Below are 17863 nucleotides of genomic sequence, written 5' to 3'. Positions count from 1 at the left end.
GCAAGTGTAGCCAGGTCGGCTGGAAAGTGTAGCCAGGTCGGCTGGAAAGTGTAGCCAGGTCGGCTGGATAGTGTAGCCAGGTTGGCTGGCTAGTGTAGCCAGGTCTGCTGGAAAATGTAACCAGGTCGGCTGGATAGTGTAGCCAGGTCAGCTGGAAAATGTAACCAGGTCGGCTGGATAGTGTAGCCAGGTCGGCTGGCAAATGTAGCCAGGTCGGCTGGATAGTGTAGCCAGGTCGGCTGGAAAATGTAGCCAGGTCGGCTGGAAAATATAACCAGGTCGGCTGGATAGTGTAGCCAGGTCGGCTGGCAAATGTAGCCAGGTCGGTTGGAAAGTGTAGCCAGGTCGGCTGGAAAGTGTAGCCAGGTCGGCTGGATAGTGTAGCCAGGTCGGCTGGAAAATGTAACCAGGTCGGCTGGAAAGTGTAGCCAGGTCGGCTGGATAGTGTAGCCAGGTCGGCTGGCAAGTGTAGCCAGGTCGGCTGGATAGTGTAGCCAGGTCGGCTGGAAAGTGTAGCCAGGTCGGCTGGATAGTGTAGCCAGGTCGGCTGGAAAGTGTATCCAGGTCGGCTGGAAAGTGTAGCCAGGTCGGCTGAAAAATGTAGCCAGGTCGGGTGGCAAATGTAGCCAGGTCGGCTGGCAAGTGTAGCCAGGTCGGCTGAAAAATGTAGCCAGGTCGGCTGGCAAATGTAGCCAGGTCGGCTGGCAAGTGTAGCCAGGTCGGCTGGATAGTGTAGCCAGGTCGGCTGGATAGTGTAGCCAGGTCGGCTGGAAAGTGTAGCCAGGTCGGCTGGATAGTGTAGCCAGGTCTGCTGAATAGTGTAGCCAGGTCGGCTGGAAAGTGTAGCCAGGTCGGCTGGATAGTGTAGCCAGGTCGGCTGGAAAGTGTATCCAGGTCGGCTGGAAAGTGTAGCTAGGTCGGCTGAAAAATGTAGCCAGGTCGGGTGGCAAGTGTAGCCAGGTCGGCTGGCAAGTGTAGCCAGGTCGGCTGGAAAGTGTAGCCAGGTCGGCTGGAAAGTGTAGCCAGGTTGGCTGGCTAGTGTAGCCAGGTCTGCTGGAAAGTGTAGCCAGGTCGGCTCTCAAATGTAACCAGGTCGGCTGGATAGTGTAGCCAGGTCGGCTGGAAAATGTAACCAGGTCGGCTGGAAAGTGTATCCAGGTCGGCTGGCAAGTGTAGCCAGGTCGGCTGAAAAATGTAGCCAGGTCGGCTGGCAAATGTAGCCAGGTCGGCTGGCAAGTGTAGCCAGGTCGGCTGCAAAGTGTAGCCAGGTCGGCTGGATAGTGTAGCCAGGTCGGCTGGAAAGTGTAGCCAGGTCGGCTGGATAGTGTAGCCAGGTCGGCTGGATAGTGTAGCCAGGTCGGCTGGAAAGTGTAGCCAGGTCGGCTGGATAGTGTAGCCAGGTCGGCTGGAAAGTGTAGCCAGGTCGGCTGGATAGTGTAGCCAGGTCGGCTGGAAAGTGTATCCAGGTCGGCTGGAAAGTGTAGCCAGGTCGGCTGAAAAATGTAGCCAGGTCGGGTGGCAAATGTAGCCAGGTCGGCTGGCAAGTGTAGCCAGGTCGGCTGGAAAGTGTAGCCAGGTCGGCTGGAAAGTGTAGCCAGGTCGGCTGGATAGTGTAGCCAGGTTGGCTGGCTAGTGTAGCCAGGTCTGCTGGAAAATGTAACCAGGTCGGCTGGATAGTGTAGCCAGGTCAGCTGGAAAATGTAACCAGGTCGGCTGGATAGTGTAGCCAGGTCGGCTGGCAAATGTAGCCAGGTCGGCTGGATAGTGTAGCCAGGTCGGCTGGAAAATGTAGCCAGGTCGGCTGGAAAATGTAACCAGGTCGGCTGGATAGTGTAGCCAGGTCGGCTGGCAAATGTAGCCAGGTCGGCTGGAAAGTGTAGCCAGGTCGGCTGGATAGTGTAGCCAGGTCGGCTGGAAAATGTAACCAGGTCGGCTGGAAAGTGTAGCCAGGTCGGCTGGATAGTGTAGCCAGGTCGGCTGGCAAGTGTAGCCAGGTCGGCTGGATAGTGTAGCCAGGTCGGCTGGAAAGTGTAGCCAGGTCGGCTGGATAGTGTAGCCAGGTCGGCTGGAAAGTGTATCCAGGTCGGCTGGAAAGTGTAGCCAGGTCGGCTGAAAAATGTAGCCAGGTCGGGTGGCAAATGTAGCCAGGTCGGCTGGCAAGTGTAGCCAGGTCGGCTGGAAAGTGTAGCCAGGTCGGCTGGAAAGTGTAGCCAGGTCGGCTGGCAAGTGTAGCCAGGTCTGCTGGAAAGTGTAGCCAGGTCGGCTGGAAAATGTAACCAGGTCGGCTGGATAGTGTAGCCAGGTCGGCTGGAAAATGTAACCAGGTCGGCTGGATAGTGTAGCCAGGTCGGCTGGCAAATGTAACCAGGTCGGCTGGATAGTGTAGCCAGGTCGGCTGGCAAATGTAGCCAGGTCGGCTGGATAGTGTAGCCAGGTCGGCTGGAAAATGTAGCCAGGTCGGCTGGAAAATGTAACCAGGTCGGCTGGATAGTGTAGCCAGGTCGGCTGGCAAATGTAGCCAGGTCGGCTGGAAAGTGTAGCCAGGTCGGCTGGAAAATGTAGCCAGGTCGGCTGGAAAATGTAGCCAGGTCGGCTGGAAAATGTAACCAGGTCGGCTGGAAAGTGTAGCCAGGTCGGCTGGATAGTGTAGCCAGGTCGGCTGGCAAGTGTAGCCAGGTCGGCTGGATAGTGTAGCCAGGTCGGCTGGCAAATGTAGCCAGGTCGGCTGGAAAGTGTAGCCAGGTCGGCTGGAAAATGTAGCCAGGTCGGCTGGAAAGTGTAGCCAGGTCGGCTGGAAAATGTAGCCAGGTCGGCTGGAAAGTGTAACCAGGTCGGCTGGAATATGTAGCCAGGTCGGCTGGCAAGTGTAGCCAGGTCGGCTGGCAAGTGTAGCCAGGTCGGCTGGAAAATGTAGCCAGGTCGGTTGGATAGTGTAGCCAGGTCGGCTGGAAAATGTAGCCAGGTCGTCTGGAAAATGTAGCCAGGTCGGCTGGAAAGTGTAGCCAGGTCGGCTGGAAAATGTAGCCAGGTCGGCTGGATAGTGTAGCCAGGTCGGCACAATACGCAAGATGCTTAGTGATCCAGACATACCAGTTGCTACAAAGCACAGTAGGCCTGATACTCATGTCACATAACATGCACATATACGGACTGACGGACGAATGGAAAGGCTATAAAGTGTTTCGAGCTACAGACTCGTAGACTGCGCACCGTAACCAGTGAAATGTATATGTCGCTCCCGATGTTATTGTGAATGTGAATGTTGGCAACAGCAAATAAAATCAAGGTGACACACACACAGTGTGGTTTGTGTGGTTTCTTTTATTAGTGTGGTCCGATGTTTATGTTTACAAGTCGTGTAGGTACACTGCATGTTACACAAAGGACATTCTTAGTAGGTTTATCATTGCTTTCATAAGCACCATAGCCGGTGTTGTCGTTGTTGTATGTTACACACAGCACAGCTCAATTGTGGACACGCTTCACTCACCACAGCAGGCAAGTAGCTTGCTGCGATTCCGTCTCACGGAAAACATCACCTAAACGAGGCACCACACTAAAGCGGTCACCCACCAACTCCCGTAGGTCTTTGTCGATCGCTGCGCTTACGAGTTTCCAGCGGTTGTCTTCAAACCGGCAGTCGGTGTGTCGATCTGCCTCTCCTGGTATCCAGCTGAGCGTGAAGTATTCTTTGTAAGCTTTCCACAACTGCTCAGTGAAGCGCTCTACATCCATCGTGTCGTCTTCCATCAAAAGGGTCAACGTCCACCCTAAGTCAGCGCTGCGATCCACTTGCACGTACCACGGCCAGCACACGTAATCCCTGTTCGTGTAATATCTCGACCAAAACTGACACAGCTGAAACCCGTCCGTGCTCAGCGCACCCAGGTCTTCCACCTCCAAAAGCTTTATATACGGCAGTAACGTGTACAGTTTAGGCTTCTCGTCCGCGGTCATCTTGGTCGTCATTGAGTTCGAGAGCACGTGCCTTTTCATAATTTTTGTCTAGCCTGGGGCTGTAGAGTCTAGAGAGTTTGTCGATCTTAGAGTCGGGGAACGCCACCCTGGGATGGCGTACGGTGAGTCGATGAGTACCTGGCATTGTAACGACGGTATGCATGTAGTGCGATGTGTGTGACAGTGTCTATACCCCACAGGAAACATAAACAACACATTTGAATCCGGCGGCGACACGGGAGAACGTACGCACCATCGGAATGCTACCCTTTGTGATTGTCGTTGTGTGCTGTCAACTGATCAACGCCACGGACGATCCCACTGTTGTCACGGCAGAGAGCGGACAAGGGGTTGTGATTCTACCGTGTCGATGTTCATACACGAGGACCATCATTGTGGGCGTAGAGTGGACGAGAACTGATCTGATGCGTGCTGAATATGTGCTTCTGTATCGTGACGACTGTTTTGTACCAGACGGCCAACACCCATCCTTCAAGGAGCGAGTGGATTTACAAGACAGAGGAATGAACGAGGGAGACCTGTCTTTGATTCTTCAGAATGTGACATTTGGTGATGCGGGAACGTACAGCTGTTCTGTTCTGACCACACGAAGATCTCGTACAAAGCGAGCCGTGGAAACTATTGGCATTTTCAAGCTGATAGTTGTCCCTAGAGATCACACAGGCGGCAAGCAGACCAGATATGTTAGACTAATAATTGGATTGAGCTTGGGTGTGATCGTTGTTCTCGTCACAGTTGCTATTGGACGTGTAATGCACCAAAGAAACAAGACTCTGTGTCCGCCACGAGAGGTTACGGTGGAATGACGGATAGCGTTTGAAATGTGTCAAGGTTTCAACAGAACACACCGTGTTAATTGAACCCGTTATGGTATTGTTGTGTATAGGTGTTTTGAACGTGAAATAACAATAAATGAAGGATGAATACACACACACACACACACACACACACACACACACACACACACACAGAGTGTCGTTTATTTTATTGCTTGCATTGTACACAGTTGATGTTCACGATCCATGTAATGGCAGTACGTGCTGCCATTGTAGAGCAAAGGCTTGTACAGTTTGAACGTTCTATCCCATGTCATCTCGCTCATCATCGAGCGCAAGGGTACATGCGTTCTCAGGCGTTCTCATGAAAAAGCACGTATTATCAAAGTACCCCTTCCAGCTACTCCTAGTTTATGCGCGGCTTACTGCGTCTCTCACGGCGAGCATGAAACATGGCAACAGTTATCTCCTTCATAGTTGTTTTGTCACTCACACTAAGCAGACACGTCGCTCTGTGTCAGCATAAGAATGACAAAGGTGGGTGTAAAAATGGCCTTGTTATCGCACAACAACACACCAAACAATGAATGCATTGCTGTCCATAGGAGTCTTTACGAGAATGCGAATGTCACCCGCAGGTTCTCCACCCCGTCCGCACGTCAGATTGATTCTCGTGGGCAAGACCGGGTCTGGCAAGAGCGCGTCTGGTAACACTATACTCGGCGATAGCAACGCTTTCGAGGAGGACATGTCACCCGAGTCCGTCACCGTTGGCTGTGCGAAGAAGGAGGTGGACAGAGACGGCGCCAAAGTCGCTGTGATCGACACTCCGGGGTTGTTTGACACAACCAAAACCCAATACGATGTGAAAAGCAAGATCGAGGAGTGTGTCGAACAGTCGGTACCCGGACCGCACGGATTCCTTTTGGTAATCAGTCTAAAGTCTAGGTTCACACAAGAGGAGCGGAGCAGCATAAAGTGGATTCGAGACAATTTCGGAGAAGACGCTTTCACGTACACCTTGGTCTTGTTTACACACGGTGACTCGCTAAAGGGTAAATCGGTGAGAGACTACGTGAAGGAAAGCAAAGAGCTACAAAGAGTGATAAACCAGTGTGGCGGAAGGTACCACACGCTGAGCAACACTCAGAGAGTAAACCAAACCCAAGTGGATACTCTGTTGAGTAAAATAGAGGACATGGTAGAATTCAACGGAGGTGAGCACTACAGCAACGATATGTACAAGGCAGCGCAGAAGAAACTCGAAAGAGACAGGGAGATTATTAAGACAAGGGAATGGTGTAGATTCTTCGGTCTTACGTCTCTGGGACTATTTGGAGCAGGAGCATGCTTGTCCTCTTACGTGCCTCCTGACATCTGACCCACGTTAAACTCATGGACTGAACATACACACACACAATGGACAACTGTACCCTCAAACACACAATAATAACATGGAGTGAACCACCACTCACAACCACTAGCACTTTATTCAGCCTCTGTAGAAACTATCTACACCCTCACTTATCTTAACTGCACTACTGTATAGCTCTGTGTAAATAATCATTCTGTACATTCAATAATCTTTAATCCTACAACTGTTTACAACTTGCATAGTTCCCATTTCTGTATAGCTGTATATCTCAGATTCTGTAAAGTTATTTATTTCATATTCTGTATAGTTTTTCATATTTATATCCTGTTCATAGCTTGTACTCACTACAGCCTGTACATACTTAGTTATAGAATATTCACAACATACTTCATACCGTGTACATTATAACATACCATAATAGACCCATTTCTGTAATATACTTACATATCTATACTATTGCTAATATATATTGTAATATACCTATATCACTAAAGCACTTCTGGATGGATGCAAAATGCATTTCGTTGCCCTGTACCTGTGCATGTGCAATGACAATAAAGTTGAATTCTATTCTATTCTATTCTATTCTATTCTATTCTAATGGGGATCGGTGGGGTGATTGGGTATTCTCAGTTTAATTGTTCTGTGGCCATGTTCAGTTAGGTGGGCCAGCTACATTAGATAGTTTGCCATCACACGCAAGATTGTTTTGACAGAACTGTTTATGAAGACAGTGTGCTGAGAGTCGGTGTTCTTCACCAAATGGATATACAAGATGTCGACCGATATTAGGAGTCTGTTTCTGTCCTTGTTGTGTGGATAATGTGGTATCTGTGCAGTACAATAAAGGTGGAAACATACTGTTATCGTGTGGTGTTTTACACTGTTTGTGTTGAAAACTCAATCGTACACTGAGCTGGGTTTGATTCCTTTATACACCAAATGTCAAATGAAAACCCCGTACACGATCACAGTGTACGTTTGTTTATTCACGAATACATCAGCATGTTGAGGTTACATATACAATTTTATATCACAAGTAAAATAGACTTATCGTGGTGGTGGCTTTTACAAAAATATACACACACTGCATGAAAAGAGCATGAAATATCCCCTTCGCCCCCCCCATCAGCAACGCCTTGTCACTATGTCCGGTACCTGCTCGGCTAAAAACTCATCTGGGTAGAGCTCAACGTTCTGAAGCTTGTGCTTTAGCAACTCGACAGCAGTCTGAGATATACCCTTTATGTGGAAAATCGGGGTTATGCGCACCCTCAGAGGGTACGGGTTCATCTTGAGCGTGCTCTCCCACTCGCTCTCTCGCCCGAGGTCGTCACCTCCTATCTGCACGTATTGAGACTGTCTAGATATAGACGACAGTGCTTTCTTCTGATACTCTGACAGCCCTTCCGTGTTACACCGTGACGTGCTACCACCAGCGCTAGCTCCTACACCAAAGCCAGAGACTTCGACTTTAGTTTGTAGGGTTACTGAAGTTTGGCTAGCTGGTATATAATGATGTGCTACGTGACCGCTAGCGACACAGCTATGTTAGCATAATATAAACAAGCTAACTTTTTTTCCACTCGATAAAAGTTAACGTGAGTGTTCTCGGTGGTCAAGAACAAATGTAATCGCATGGCAGGATGCTGTAAAAGGACCAAACTTCAGCCAGGAGAACAACTGAGATAATCCATCCACAATACGAGGTTAGTCATTCATATACTGCTGCATGGGCTGGGCTGTAGCTACATCCTAAGGTTTTAAAAACTGAGCTTAAATAAATGATTAGCGGTAATAAAAGCCGAGGGAGGTCAACAGTGATCACTGACTGTTTTAGGAGCTTTTTGAGATCAAATAGAAGAAAATACATAACATCAAACATGTTAACAACACAAAAGCCATATTAAACGCAGACTACTTTAGGCCCGGAAGTAGGATTCGTCTCGTCATCACTGGACAACCGGATAGGAGTGAGCTAGTTCAGAGCTGCCCTCACCCTAAGAACCAGGAGCCAATGACTGGGCTGCTGCTGTCCTGACCTGAAGAGCTGGATGCAGGGACTAGCAAATCCGCCGCCTGCCTGGAAAGTGGAGCAGGGATCAACTGGGCCCTAGTCCCCCTCAACAGGGAAACAAATTTGCAGGTGAAAGCTGGACCACAGCTGCATTGAGAACAGGAACACAGTGAGGCAGAGGAGCAGGGTAAGCAAAAACAGGTTTTCCATCTTTTCCACCACGACAAACAGTTTTTAAGGTCTTTGTGGCTGACAAACTCTGGATTGACAGTCTTAACAGACTTTGACTCAACATGGATAAAAATCTTGAAATTTTCTGAAGTGAGATTATTGTTCTTTATTTGTTTGTGAGATTGGGATGAGCGTGAGAAAAACAGTCATTTTCACTCAATACTGCTGTTTGCTCAGCAGAGACGGAGGAACGACAGCGTGAGCACCGCTTCGACTGGGAAGAGGAAGCTGGCAAGCCAGGCAACTTGGCCTACAGAGCACAGTACGGTGGTGCCGAGGCTGGCGAGTGTGGGCATGGAGTAACCTCCCAACTCCCACTTGAATCGGCCGAAGATTGGATGCTGGTGGAGCAGCAGGTGGAGCAGAAATATGCTCTTGTAGTTGGGGTGAGCCATAGCTTCACCCTGAGCTTGTCTTCCAGCTGGGCAAAATCTGCCTGCTGTCACTGGTGCAGTTCGATGTCTGCTGGGTCCATTATGTGGTCGGATTGTACTGTCACGGTTTGTGAGGCAAACCATGTGGAAATGCGAGAGCGTGGACCCAAGTGCAGACAAAACTGAGATGTAGCCGGAGGTTAAACTGAAAGTGGGTGTTTATTTAGAGGCTGAACAAAAACACTACAAAGCAACAACGAAGGGGGAACTGAAAACACTAACAAAACCTAGACTGGGAAAAGCTAAACTAAAGAACATGAGGAACACAGAAAACATTAACAAAGCAGGAAACTAGGAATGAGGAACCTGAGACATGGAAACATCAGCAGCGGAAGCGCAGAGGATGATGAAGGAGTGAAGACGAGCTGTTGAAGACAAGGAGAGGTATGCAAATGAAACACCCGGAGTGATAAACAGGCAATCCGACAAGGCACAAAGGAAAGAACACATTATATGATGAGATGATGAGATGATGAGACAGCCTTTATTTGTCAGTTGCAGTTGTCCACAACCGAGATGACAGAACTTGCCGACCGTACATACAATACACAAACATCACATTGGGGCGACGGGTCAGGCTAGGTAGCAAGGGAAAAAAAAACATTGAAATGTGTAACACAAAAGGATAATACAGGAATGCACCGATATCAACACACCATAACACAATAAAACACAGACAAGCAACATGGGAGAATATTCCAGTGTGTACAGCTGGATCTGAGACCACTGCAATCTTCGATCGCACCTCCAGCTGATCCGCTGGAAGGTAAGTATCGGAGGAGGTGTTGGATTCGGGGGAGAGAGGGTGATAGTGAGGGCTTATCAGTATCAGTGTACATGTTCCATGCATGTGTGTGTGTGTATCCTTTGTTCAGCTGAGAGAAAGTGTCACCATGCCCGGTTAAGTGAAGTTCAGTTGTCTCCAGTGGACCCAGGTGGCCCTAAAGAAGGGACAAAGAGCTCTGACAACAATCCTGTTATCATGGAAGAACTTTGGTTGTTCCAGTCAGCTTCGACCTCGGCAGGCCTTCTGCTGCTGCAGATAGTGGGATAGCTGCATGAGTGAAGATGGTGAATGTTTGGGTTTAGTGCGAACAACTGCATCCAATTTTTACAGTTGGTCTAATGTCCATCACTGGTCACCAATTCTCTCAATTCCTGTTCTTCTTCTCCAAGATCTTATCCATATTGCAGAGCCATGAGCTTCTCCAAGATCTTATCCAGCTCGGTCACTCAGGCACAGTTGGCTGCCGGCGGAGCTCACGGGTGCGTCACTGCAACCCCCCCTGGCTTCTGCTCCGCGGCTGCTGAGTGAGCCCTCATCTGGGACTCTCCTCAGCTCTTTCTGGGACAGTGGCGCGGCTGCCCCTCTGTTGGTCTTCCTTGGTCTCTTGTGCTCTGAGGGCCTCTGGATGTCTGGAGCCTGGATCTCCTCTTCACCTGCTTCATGCCCTGGAGGACGGGGCAGTGGCCCCCCCACACCCTCTAACAGATCATTACATGAAGGAACCTTTTAAAAACAAGCGCGTCCATGCTCACAGGTGTACACACGGGTGATCACACCCACAAACTACACCCTTTTTGGCTCCTACCTCAAAGCACACTGTGTGCTGTTGATCTTATGTGCTGCACAATAATGTTTAACATTTAGTATTTACTGTCATATTCACATAGCTCATCGTGATGTTGTTTATTATATTGCTCTTTTTCTTTCCTTGTTTTCTCTTTTTTCTTTCTCAACAGGTGATCCAGGTGATTGATAGATGTATTTTTTGTCTGTTTGTTTTTGTTTTTTGACCTTTATCACCGTTCCTCTTCTCTGCTGTTTTTCTTTCCCTCTTTCTTTCTCCCTTTTCTCTTCCCCAGTCAAGTCTGTCCCGTGTGTAGCAAGTGAAAATAAAATAAAATAAACAATAAAAGCAAAGGTGAATCAAATAGACCATTACGGCAAAGCTGGGATGGTCCATTTGGTAAAGTAAGTCCGTTGGGCATCTTTCTTCGCCTTTAGACAATAATTCTGATGCAAAAGAGCCAAACGGGACAGGCAAAAAAAACCAAACAAGTGTTACGACCCAGTGATGTGTGTGTTGTGTTATGCCTCCCACGGGGGGGATGGCTGTGGGTATCTTTCCCCTTTTTCTCTCCTAGGAGGTGGAAACCTGGGCGTGGCTGCTGGGTATCCGGGTGGAGTCTCTGCCTGTCCTGTGTGGATCCTGTGTGGATAATTGATGGACCACCTCCGGTACTTAAGGACTTAACGACAGCCACCTGGAAGCCCTCCCCGAGCCTCCACCACTCGACCAAGAACCTGTGTGATGATCTATGTTAGTGCAGTGTAGAGTTTTGAGTGTATATCTGGTTGGGATGTCTACTTGGTTGTAAATAGTGTAAATAGTATATCTGGGTGGGATGGCTATTATGTTGTAAATAATTGTAAATAGATTGTCAAATAGTGATCACGGGTTGGTTCACCTGATATATCACTGTCACTGCCGCAGCCTAGTAGGCGTGAGAAGCCGTTTTCTTTTGTTGAACAAGTTTTCTCCTGTTTTCCGTTAGATAGTTAGGTAAGTGACTTGTCTTTTGTTTTGGCTTCTTTTTATTTTGGTGTAGGGAAGAGTAGGGATTGTTTTATAGGGAGTTTTGTTTATTGTTTTGGCATTGCTCACTGCCGAAGAAAATAAATGGCTGCTTAAATACTTGAAAAAGGTGTCGTTGTTGGGGTTTGTGCGTGGGTGGGAAGTGAGTGGGGCAAACTATTTGTTATGTTTATTTACTTGCCGGGACCAGAACGTAACACAAGAGATCTTATCCATATTGCATAGAAAACACAGTCTGAGTACTCACAGCCCTGCCCATCGTCTATCATGTCGGCCAGCTTTATAGCATTTGAACAGCTGTAGCCGCTTATTGTTCCTCGATAAGCCAGGCCCGAGCCAGCTCCAATAAGCCAGAACTCTGTTATTGTGGTTCTGATTTGGTAGATTTCATTCAATGTCCTCCATTGAGAGTGTCACCAGACACACGGCGTAACGGACCATCGAGTATCCGGCAGCAAACGTCTCTGCAGGACAATCTGGCTCTCGCAAGCCTAGGAAGGTGTCAATTTCATTACGGGACCAGTTGATCAAATCCATAATTCTTTAGGATTTAGGGAACAAGACTGAGAAACTCTTTGAGGGTTAGAGTTAGACGAGACTAGACAAAGTCATAGAAGCAGCAGCAGGGAAGATAAGGGGGGAAGAGGGTGAAATATGCGTCCGCCTCCTCCAAGAGCCACAGAAGACAAAATTATACAAAAAAAATATACACACAAGGTAACAAAGGACATTCACAACAGGAGTGAGACACAGCCGAACCTAATAGACATGACGAGACAGCGACGAAGGTTTAATAATATTTTAACTGCTTTAAAGCAAGTCTAGTGATGTTTGTCCACACAAAGCAGTACTTTGGGCTGCATTCACTTTATTGTTGGAAAATGAAGCTGAAAGGGTGCAGCAAAGAAAATGCAGGCACACTGGCAGGTCTCTCGGGCACTTTACACAAAGGACAGCATTGCAAGTGAAAAAGTACTGCCTCTGAATATGTTTTGGGTCTTCGATTAAAGAAATATCATGTGTGAATTTAACCCCTATATTAAACTTATACCTCAGCTGCAATGAGACTCTTCAAGGACAAATTTAATCTAAAGAGCTGCTTTTACATGAACAGACTGATACAAAATACATTGCTTAGTTTTAGTTTTTTTAATAAATCATTTGACTCAAGACTTTTGCACAGTATTGTACATATTTTTAAGTAATAAATATCGTACCATGTGCATGTGGACATCTCTGATGTCCATCAGAGAGTCTTCATCTAGTGTTTTGAGATTAAATTTTACATATTTTACATGTTTTGCTTGTTATCTGTTGAAATATGAAAATGCTTTGTCATTGCACCTGACTATCTCCATAACGGGCGATCGTGGCTCAAGAGTTGGGAGTTCGCCTTGTAATCGGAAGGTTGCCGGTTCGAGCCCCGGCTTGGACAGTCTCGGTCGTTGTGTCCTTGGGCAAGACACTTCACCCGTTGCCTACTGGTGGTGGTCAGAGGGCCCGGTGGCGCCAGTGTCCGGCAGCCTCGCCTCTGTCAGTGCGCCCCAGGGTGGCTGTGGCTACAATGTAGCTGCCATCACCAGTGTGAGAATGTGTGTGTGAATGGGTGGATGACTGGATATGTAAAGCGCTTTGGGGTCCTTAGGGACTAGTAAAGCGCTATATAAATACAGGCCATTTACCATTTATCTCCCAGCAGGTCACATTAAACTGGATGATGAGTTTTCTACGAATCGGGAGGAGAAAAAAAGCAACTCTATCCTCTGTGTCACACACGTTACACCCGTGCTCAGTGATTGGTGGAAACATCTGTCACGAGCTCCTCCGTGGAGTATAAACACAGGGACCCGCGAGTGTGCCATTTCACACCAGGGGAGGAATCTTTGAGGAGTTGTTGCTTCAACAGTGTTTGAACGGAACTTCTTGACTTCATCCAACTTTATATTTCAGCTACAGATAACTTCAACGTGAAGCTTTATTTTTGCACCGTTTTTGTTAATAAAAAGCACAAGAAACGCCAGCCGAAATGGAGTCCCAAGTGCGTCAGAACTACCACCGCGACTGCGAGGCCGCCATCAACCGGATGGTGAACATGGAGCTGCTTGCGTCTTACACCTACACTTCTATGGTGAGAACACAGAAAGAGTCCATCATCAAAGCAGACTCTTTTCTGAGGAATGTTTACTATTTTGAAATGACGGCACTGTGTGCTGTTTAAATGTAAAATCATTTTATTATGAATATTAAGGTTAAATGGCGCAGCTAGAACAGGGATGTAATTGTAGCACACTAAGATGTATTGTGTTAATGCAGCTTTTTAACAAATGACAGATTATTTTTTAACAGTGTTACATATTGACTTGTGCTCTTAGGTGAAAGTTTAAAGGTCACAATGTGAAACTGAATCATGAAATTTCAACAGATGTTTTGACAGTTATATATTTTTCTCAGTTAATTGTATGTTTAATGGACAACAGACCTGGAGAGCATTTGCTGCTCCACTCATACTTGCAGCAACCCTGCACAGTGCAAGATTCTGTGTTGGTGGGTGTCAAGTTTGAATTGTTGAACTAGCAGCAGAGTGGGGTCTTAGTCTCTATTTCAGCAGTTACCTCGGTCTAAACCAGCTGAACTGTCCATCATGAATCATGTCTGTCTCCATAACTGTTTGTCACGATGCTGTATTTGCAGAAGAATTGGTGCTGTGTACTAATAACCTGTGTCTGATTTGTCAGGCCTTCTACTTTGACCGTGATGATGTGGCCCTGCCAGGCTTCTCCCACTTCTTCAAGGAGAACAGCCATGAGGAGAGGGAGCACGCTGACAAGCTGCTGTCCTTCCAGAACAAGAGAGGAGGTCGCGTCTTACTCCAGGACATCAAGGTGTGTACAAACTGAACCAGTCCTGCTGTGACATACCTGACTGTGTCTCTAACACAGAAACTGGGATTAATGAGCAGTGTTATGACACTTGTTCTCTTGTTGTTAGCGTTAGTGTGTAATGTGTATACAGAGCTTAAAACAAGTGTTCAGTCTCTAACAGAATTGTTTGTTGTGCAGAAACCAGAGCGTGATGAGTGGGGCAGCGGGCTGGAGGCCATGCAGTGTGCTCTGCAGCTGGAGAAGAATGTCAACCAGGCTCTGCTGGACCTGCACAAGCTGGCTTCTCAGCACAATGACCCTCATGTAAGTGGGAGTTGGAGGGAAGAGTTTGGGGTTAAAGACTGAACTAGTTGATGCTGTGTATGTTTGACAAATCATCAAATGTTAACTGTAGTTTGTTTTCCCAGCTGTGTGACTTCCTGGAGAGCCACTACCTGGATGAGCAGGTGAAGTCCATCAAGAAGCTGGGTGACCACATCACTAACCTCACCCGCATGGATGCCCACAACAACAAGATGGCAGAGTACCTGTTTGACAAGCACACTCTGGGTGACAAGAGCTAAATGCTGAGACGTAGAAGTGAGCCTGGAGTCAGCATGTTAACAACACAGGCTTTGAAGTAAACTCACTTCTGCTCCAGCTGATTTCTTTCCTGATTTCCTCACTTTAAAGCTGGCATCAGTTCTTGTATGTTGTGGTGTTTGTGTGAAATGTCACATGGAGCGATGGATGTTATCAGGGTATGGCTCTGCTTCTAAGCTGTCTGACATTTGGAAATGTTTCTGATCTGTTCATCTGAATAAACCTTTTGAGCTGGATCTCTGGTCTGTCTGCATCAGTGACTCATTTTACTGATTAGTTCAAGCAGTTGGTCTAAAGACTAAATAAATCACTGCTTCTTTACCTTGTCGACTTTGTCAGATTATGGCGTTGACAAAGGTCGTCTCAGGTGTGTGAGTTAATATTTGTACACATTGGGACCAAATACAAACAAGACCATATCAGATGTAAATGTTACTGGATATCTTTTGGTTTTCTCCCCAGTGAAGTCTCAACTTGACCTACTTTATCTGGTACACCTATTCAGCAGCCTAAGGCAAACAATCTCGTGTGTGTGTGTGTGTGTGTGTGTGTGTGTGTGTGTGTGTGTGTGTGTGTGTGTGTGTGTATATCTTAACAGTGCGCTCTTTTCACTTGCATACAATTTGTGTTGTTCTTAAAGCACAATGACAAAGAATCTGATCCATGAAGCACCACACATCCCAAACAGCACAATTATATTGGTTCATGTAAACATCTTAATATAACAGCCAATAATTAACTTGAAAATATGGAATCACGTGGACATGTGATCCAATGTCTTGCTATAAATTTTTGGTGGGTTTATTTAATTTGGCACAAATCATTGCCTTGTTATTAACATTACTTTTGTAATGCACCATCGCCATCTACTGGAGACACTCCATACTGCAGAGTGAAATCATTTCCTTCTTTATAGCAAGTAAAATCTAAAATGAGCTAAAGGTGTTTTTTATTACACCCTGAAAAAAAACTTTATGTACCTTGTTGTGCCTTATTCAGTAATAACAAAACTAAACATTTTTTCAAATTATTTATTTTCAGGAACTAAATAAACTCAAAAAAAGATTTGTAGTCATTTTATTCACTTGTATTAATGTTATCTAGAAATAAAATCACATCACAAAGAAATCCTCTCTCACTCTTGAAAATCCAGGTATTTGCTCAGTTTTATACCCATGTTTTGGAAAGTATCCATGATTAAAATTCTGACTTTATGTTGTAAGGTAAAGAGCCTACGATAATACAGAGGAAACAGAGAACACCCAACAATCAAATGACCCCCTAAGAGCAAGCGCTTTGGCAATATTGGGAAGGAAAAACTCCCTTTTAACAGGAAGAAACCTCCATCAGAACCAGGCTATGGAGGAGTCGCCATTTGTCACGACTGGTTGGAGGTGACGGGAGGAAATCGGGACACGACACGCTATGGAAGAGAGCCAGATATTATACATAACTAATAATTAAATATCGAGAGATGTATAAACACATAGTGACTAAAAAGCTGACTGGAAGAAGAAACACTCAGTGCATCATGAGAGTACCCCAGCTGCCTAAACCTATTGCAACGTAACTGAGTATTCTGTCCCTCGGATTATTTCTGAGGTTGATGTTATAGGACAGGTCGTAGTCATTCTTGCTGTAAGTAACTGAATAGATGTGTCAACAAATATGTTCATTCCTGGCCTGCTCATGGCAAAAGCCTGCCCTCTAGTGGGTCAACAGCAGAAACTCCTAGTAAGGGGAGAGAAGGAGAGTTTAGCTCCGAGCACTTTGCAGGGGAGGTCCGGTGCTTTGTGTCTCTGACGATTCCTGCTTCTGTTGCTCTTGAGATGGCATAATCTTTCTACAAGAATGAAAGTATCTCTCTCTGGCTGCCAAAGCTGTTTCCTGTTAAAAGGGAGATTTCCCTTCAATGTTGCTTGCTATGAGTGCTTGCTCTTAGGCTATATGCAGTCACTCAGTGAGAGTCCTGGAAGAGACAGAAGTTGAGGGTTGTTACATTTTGAGCTTGTCCACTCTTTTACTCTTCAGTTAAGTTGCATTTGGATTTTAAATGTTCTGTTCAGATTTCCAGACTTTTAATATAGATGCATGATATAACTAAAGATTAGCATCCTCTCATTTCAAGCCAGCTGCCTTTCTCCTGGGACCTTTTTACATAATCCTACTCCCATTAAGAAGTGTTATTAGAAGACACAGGATGCATTTCCAATGCAATGCAGCTGATACCCAGTTATGGTTATCTATGAAGTCAGATGACACAAATAGGACATGTCTTATAGACATGAAGGCCTGGATGGCCTCTAATTTTCTGCTTTGAATTCAGACAAAACTAACCCTAAAATTCTTAAAAACATAGCATCTAACCAGATACTTACCATGGATGGCATTACCTTGGCCTGTAGTGACACTATGAAGATTTTTGATCAGCCAAAATGATGGACACCACAAAAGATGGACATCACACATCAACTAAAAAGCACATTTATTTAAAAAAAAGTAAAACAACAACAAAAATGTGTTGTCAGTTCAGTAGTAATGTGTAGTGTGTGTATCTGTGCTGTGCAAAGCAAACAACATTCAAATAAGCCCGAATGCCCTGAAAGACTGAGAGAGGCCAAATACAGCCTCAACACTGCTCTAACTAATACTCCCCTAATACAAGAAGCCCCCAAACCTGGACCTGGGCCATCTCACACATTTATTCAGAATAAAACAGGTTTGTGTGTTTGTGTTACTCCAGGACGTCAACATGACACGTTCAAGGACCCAGTAAACATCAGAGCAGACAGCTGTTCATAAACATGTCATAAAAACGTGCTTAAACTACTCAAAGCTGCCCCTGTGACCACTGCTGCAGAGCAGAATGAACAGTACTGATGGGGACTATGAAGGTTTGTAGTTTAATTCCTGCTCTTGCAGGATCAGTGAGTTTAAAGATAAACCTCACGAACACAACTTTAAATCCCCACGACATCACCAACAGTT

At 46.3% G+C, this 17863-nt stretch overlaps 2 protein-coding genes across 2 annotated transcripts; both read left to right on the top strand.

The window, feature by feature from the left end:
• The first annotated feature begins 5373 nt into the window (after positions 1-5373).
• On the top strand, positions 5374-6792 carry LOC146575366 (GTPase IMAP family member 7-like). Its single transcript, XM_085272482.1, has 2 exons — positions 5374-6118; positions 6725-6792. The coding sequence occupies exons 1-2, from the start codon at positions 5374-5376 to the stop codon at positions 6790-6792; spliced, it is 813 nt and encodes a 270-aa protein (XP_085128608.1).
• Positions 6793-13391: 6599 nt separating this feature from the next.
• On the top strand, positions 13392-15111 carry LOC146575365 (ferritin, middle subunit-like). The gene is made up of 4 exons (XM_085270023.1): positions 13392-13539; positions 14147-14293; positions 14471-14596; positions 14701-15111. The coding sequence occupies exons 1-4, from the start codon at positions 13438-13440 to the stop codon at positions 14854-14856; spliced, it is 531 nt and encodes a 176-aa protein (XP_085126149.1). The 5' UTR covers positions 13392-13437; the 3' UTR covers positions 14857-15111.
• The last annotated feature ends 2752 nt before the right edge of the window (positions 15112-17863 follow it).

This window comes from Mchenga conophoros, linkage group LG4 (genome assembly GCF_057382185.1).
Source record: "Mchenga conophoros isolate Kocher_MC1m ecotype Shallow Benthic linkage group LG4, M_conophoros_male_GT1.1, whole genome shotgun sequence".
Classification (NCBI taxonomy): Eukaryota; Metazoa; Chordata; class Actinopteri; order Cichliformes; family Cichlidae; genus Mchenga; species Mchenga conophoros.
The sequence above is the reverse complement of the archived record's forward strand: the minus strand, read 5'-3'. Positions and strand labels throughout refer to the sequence as shown.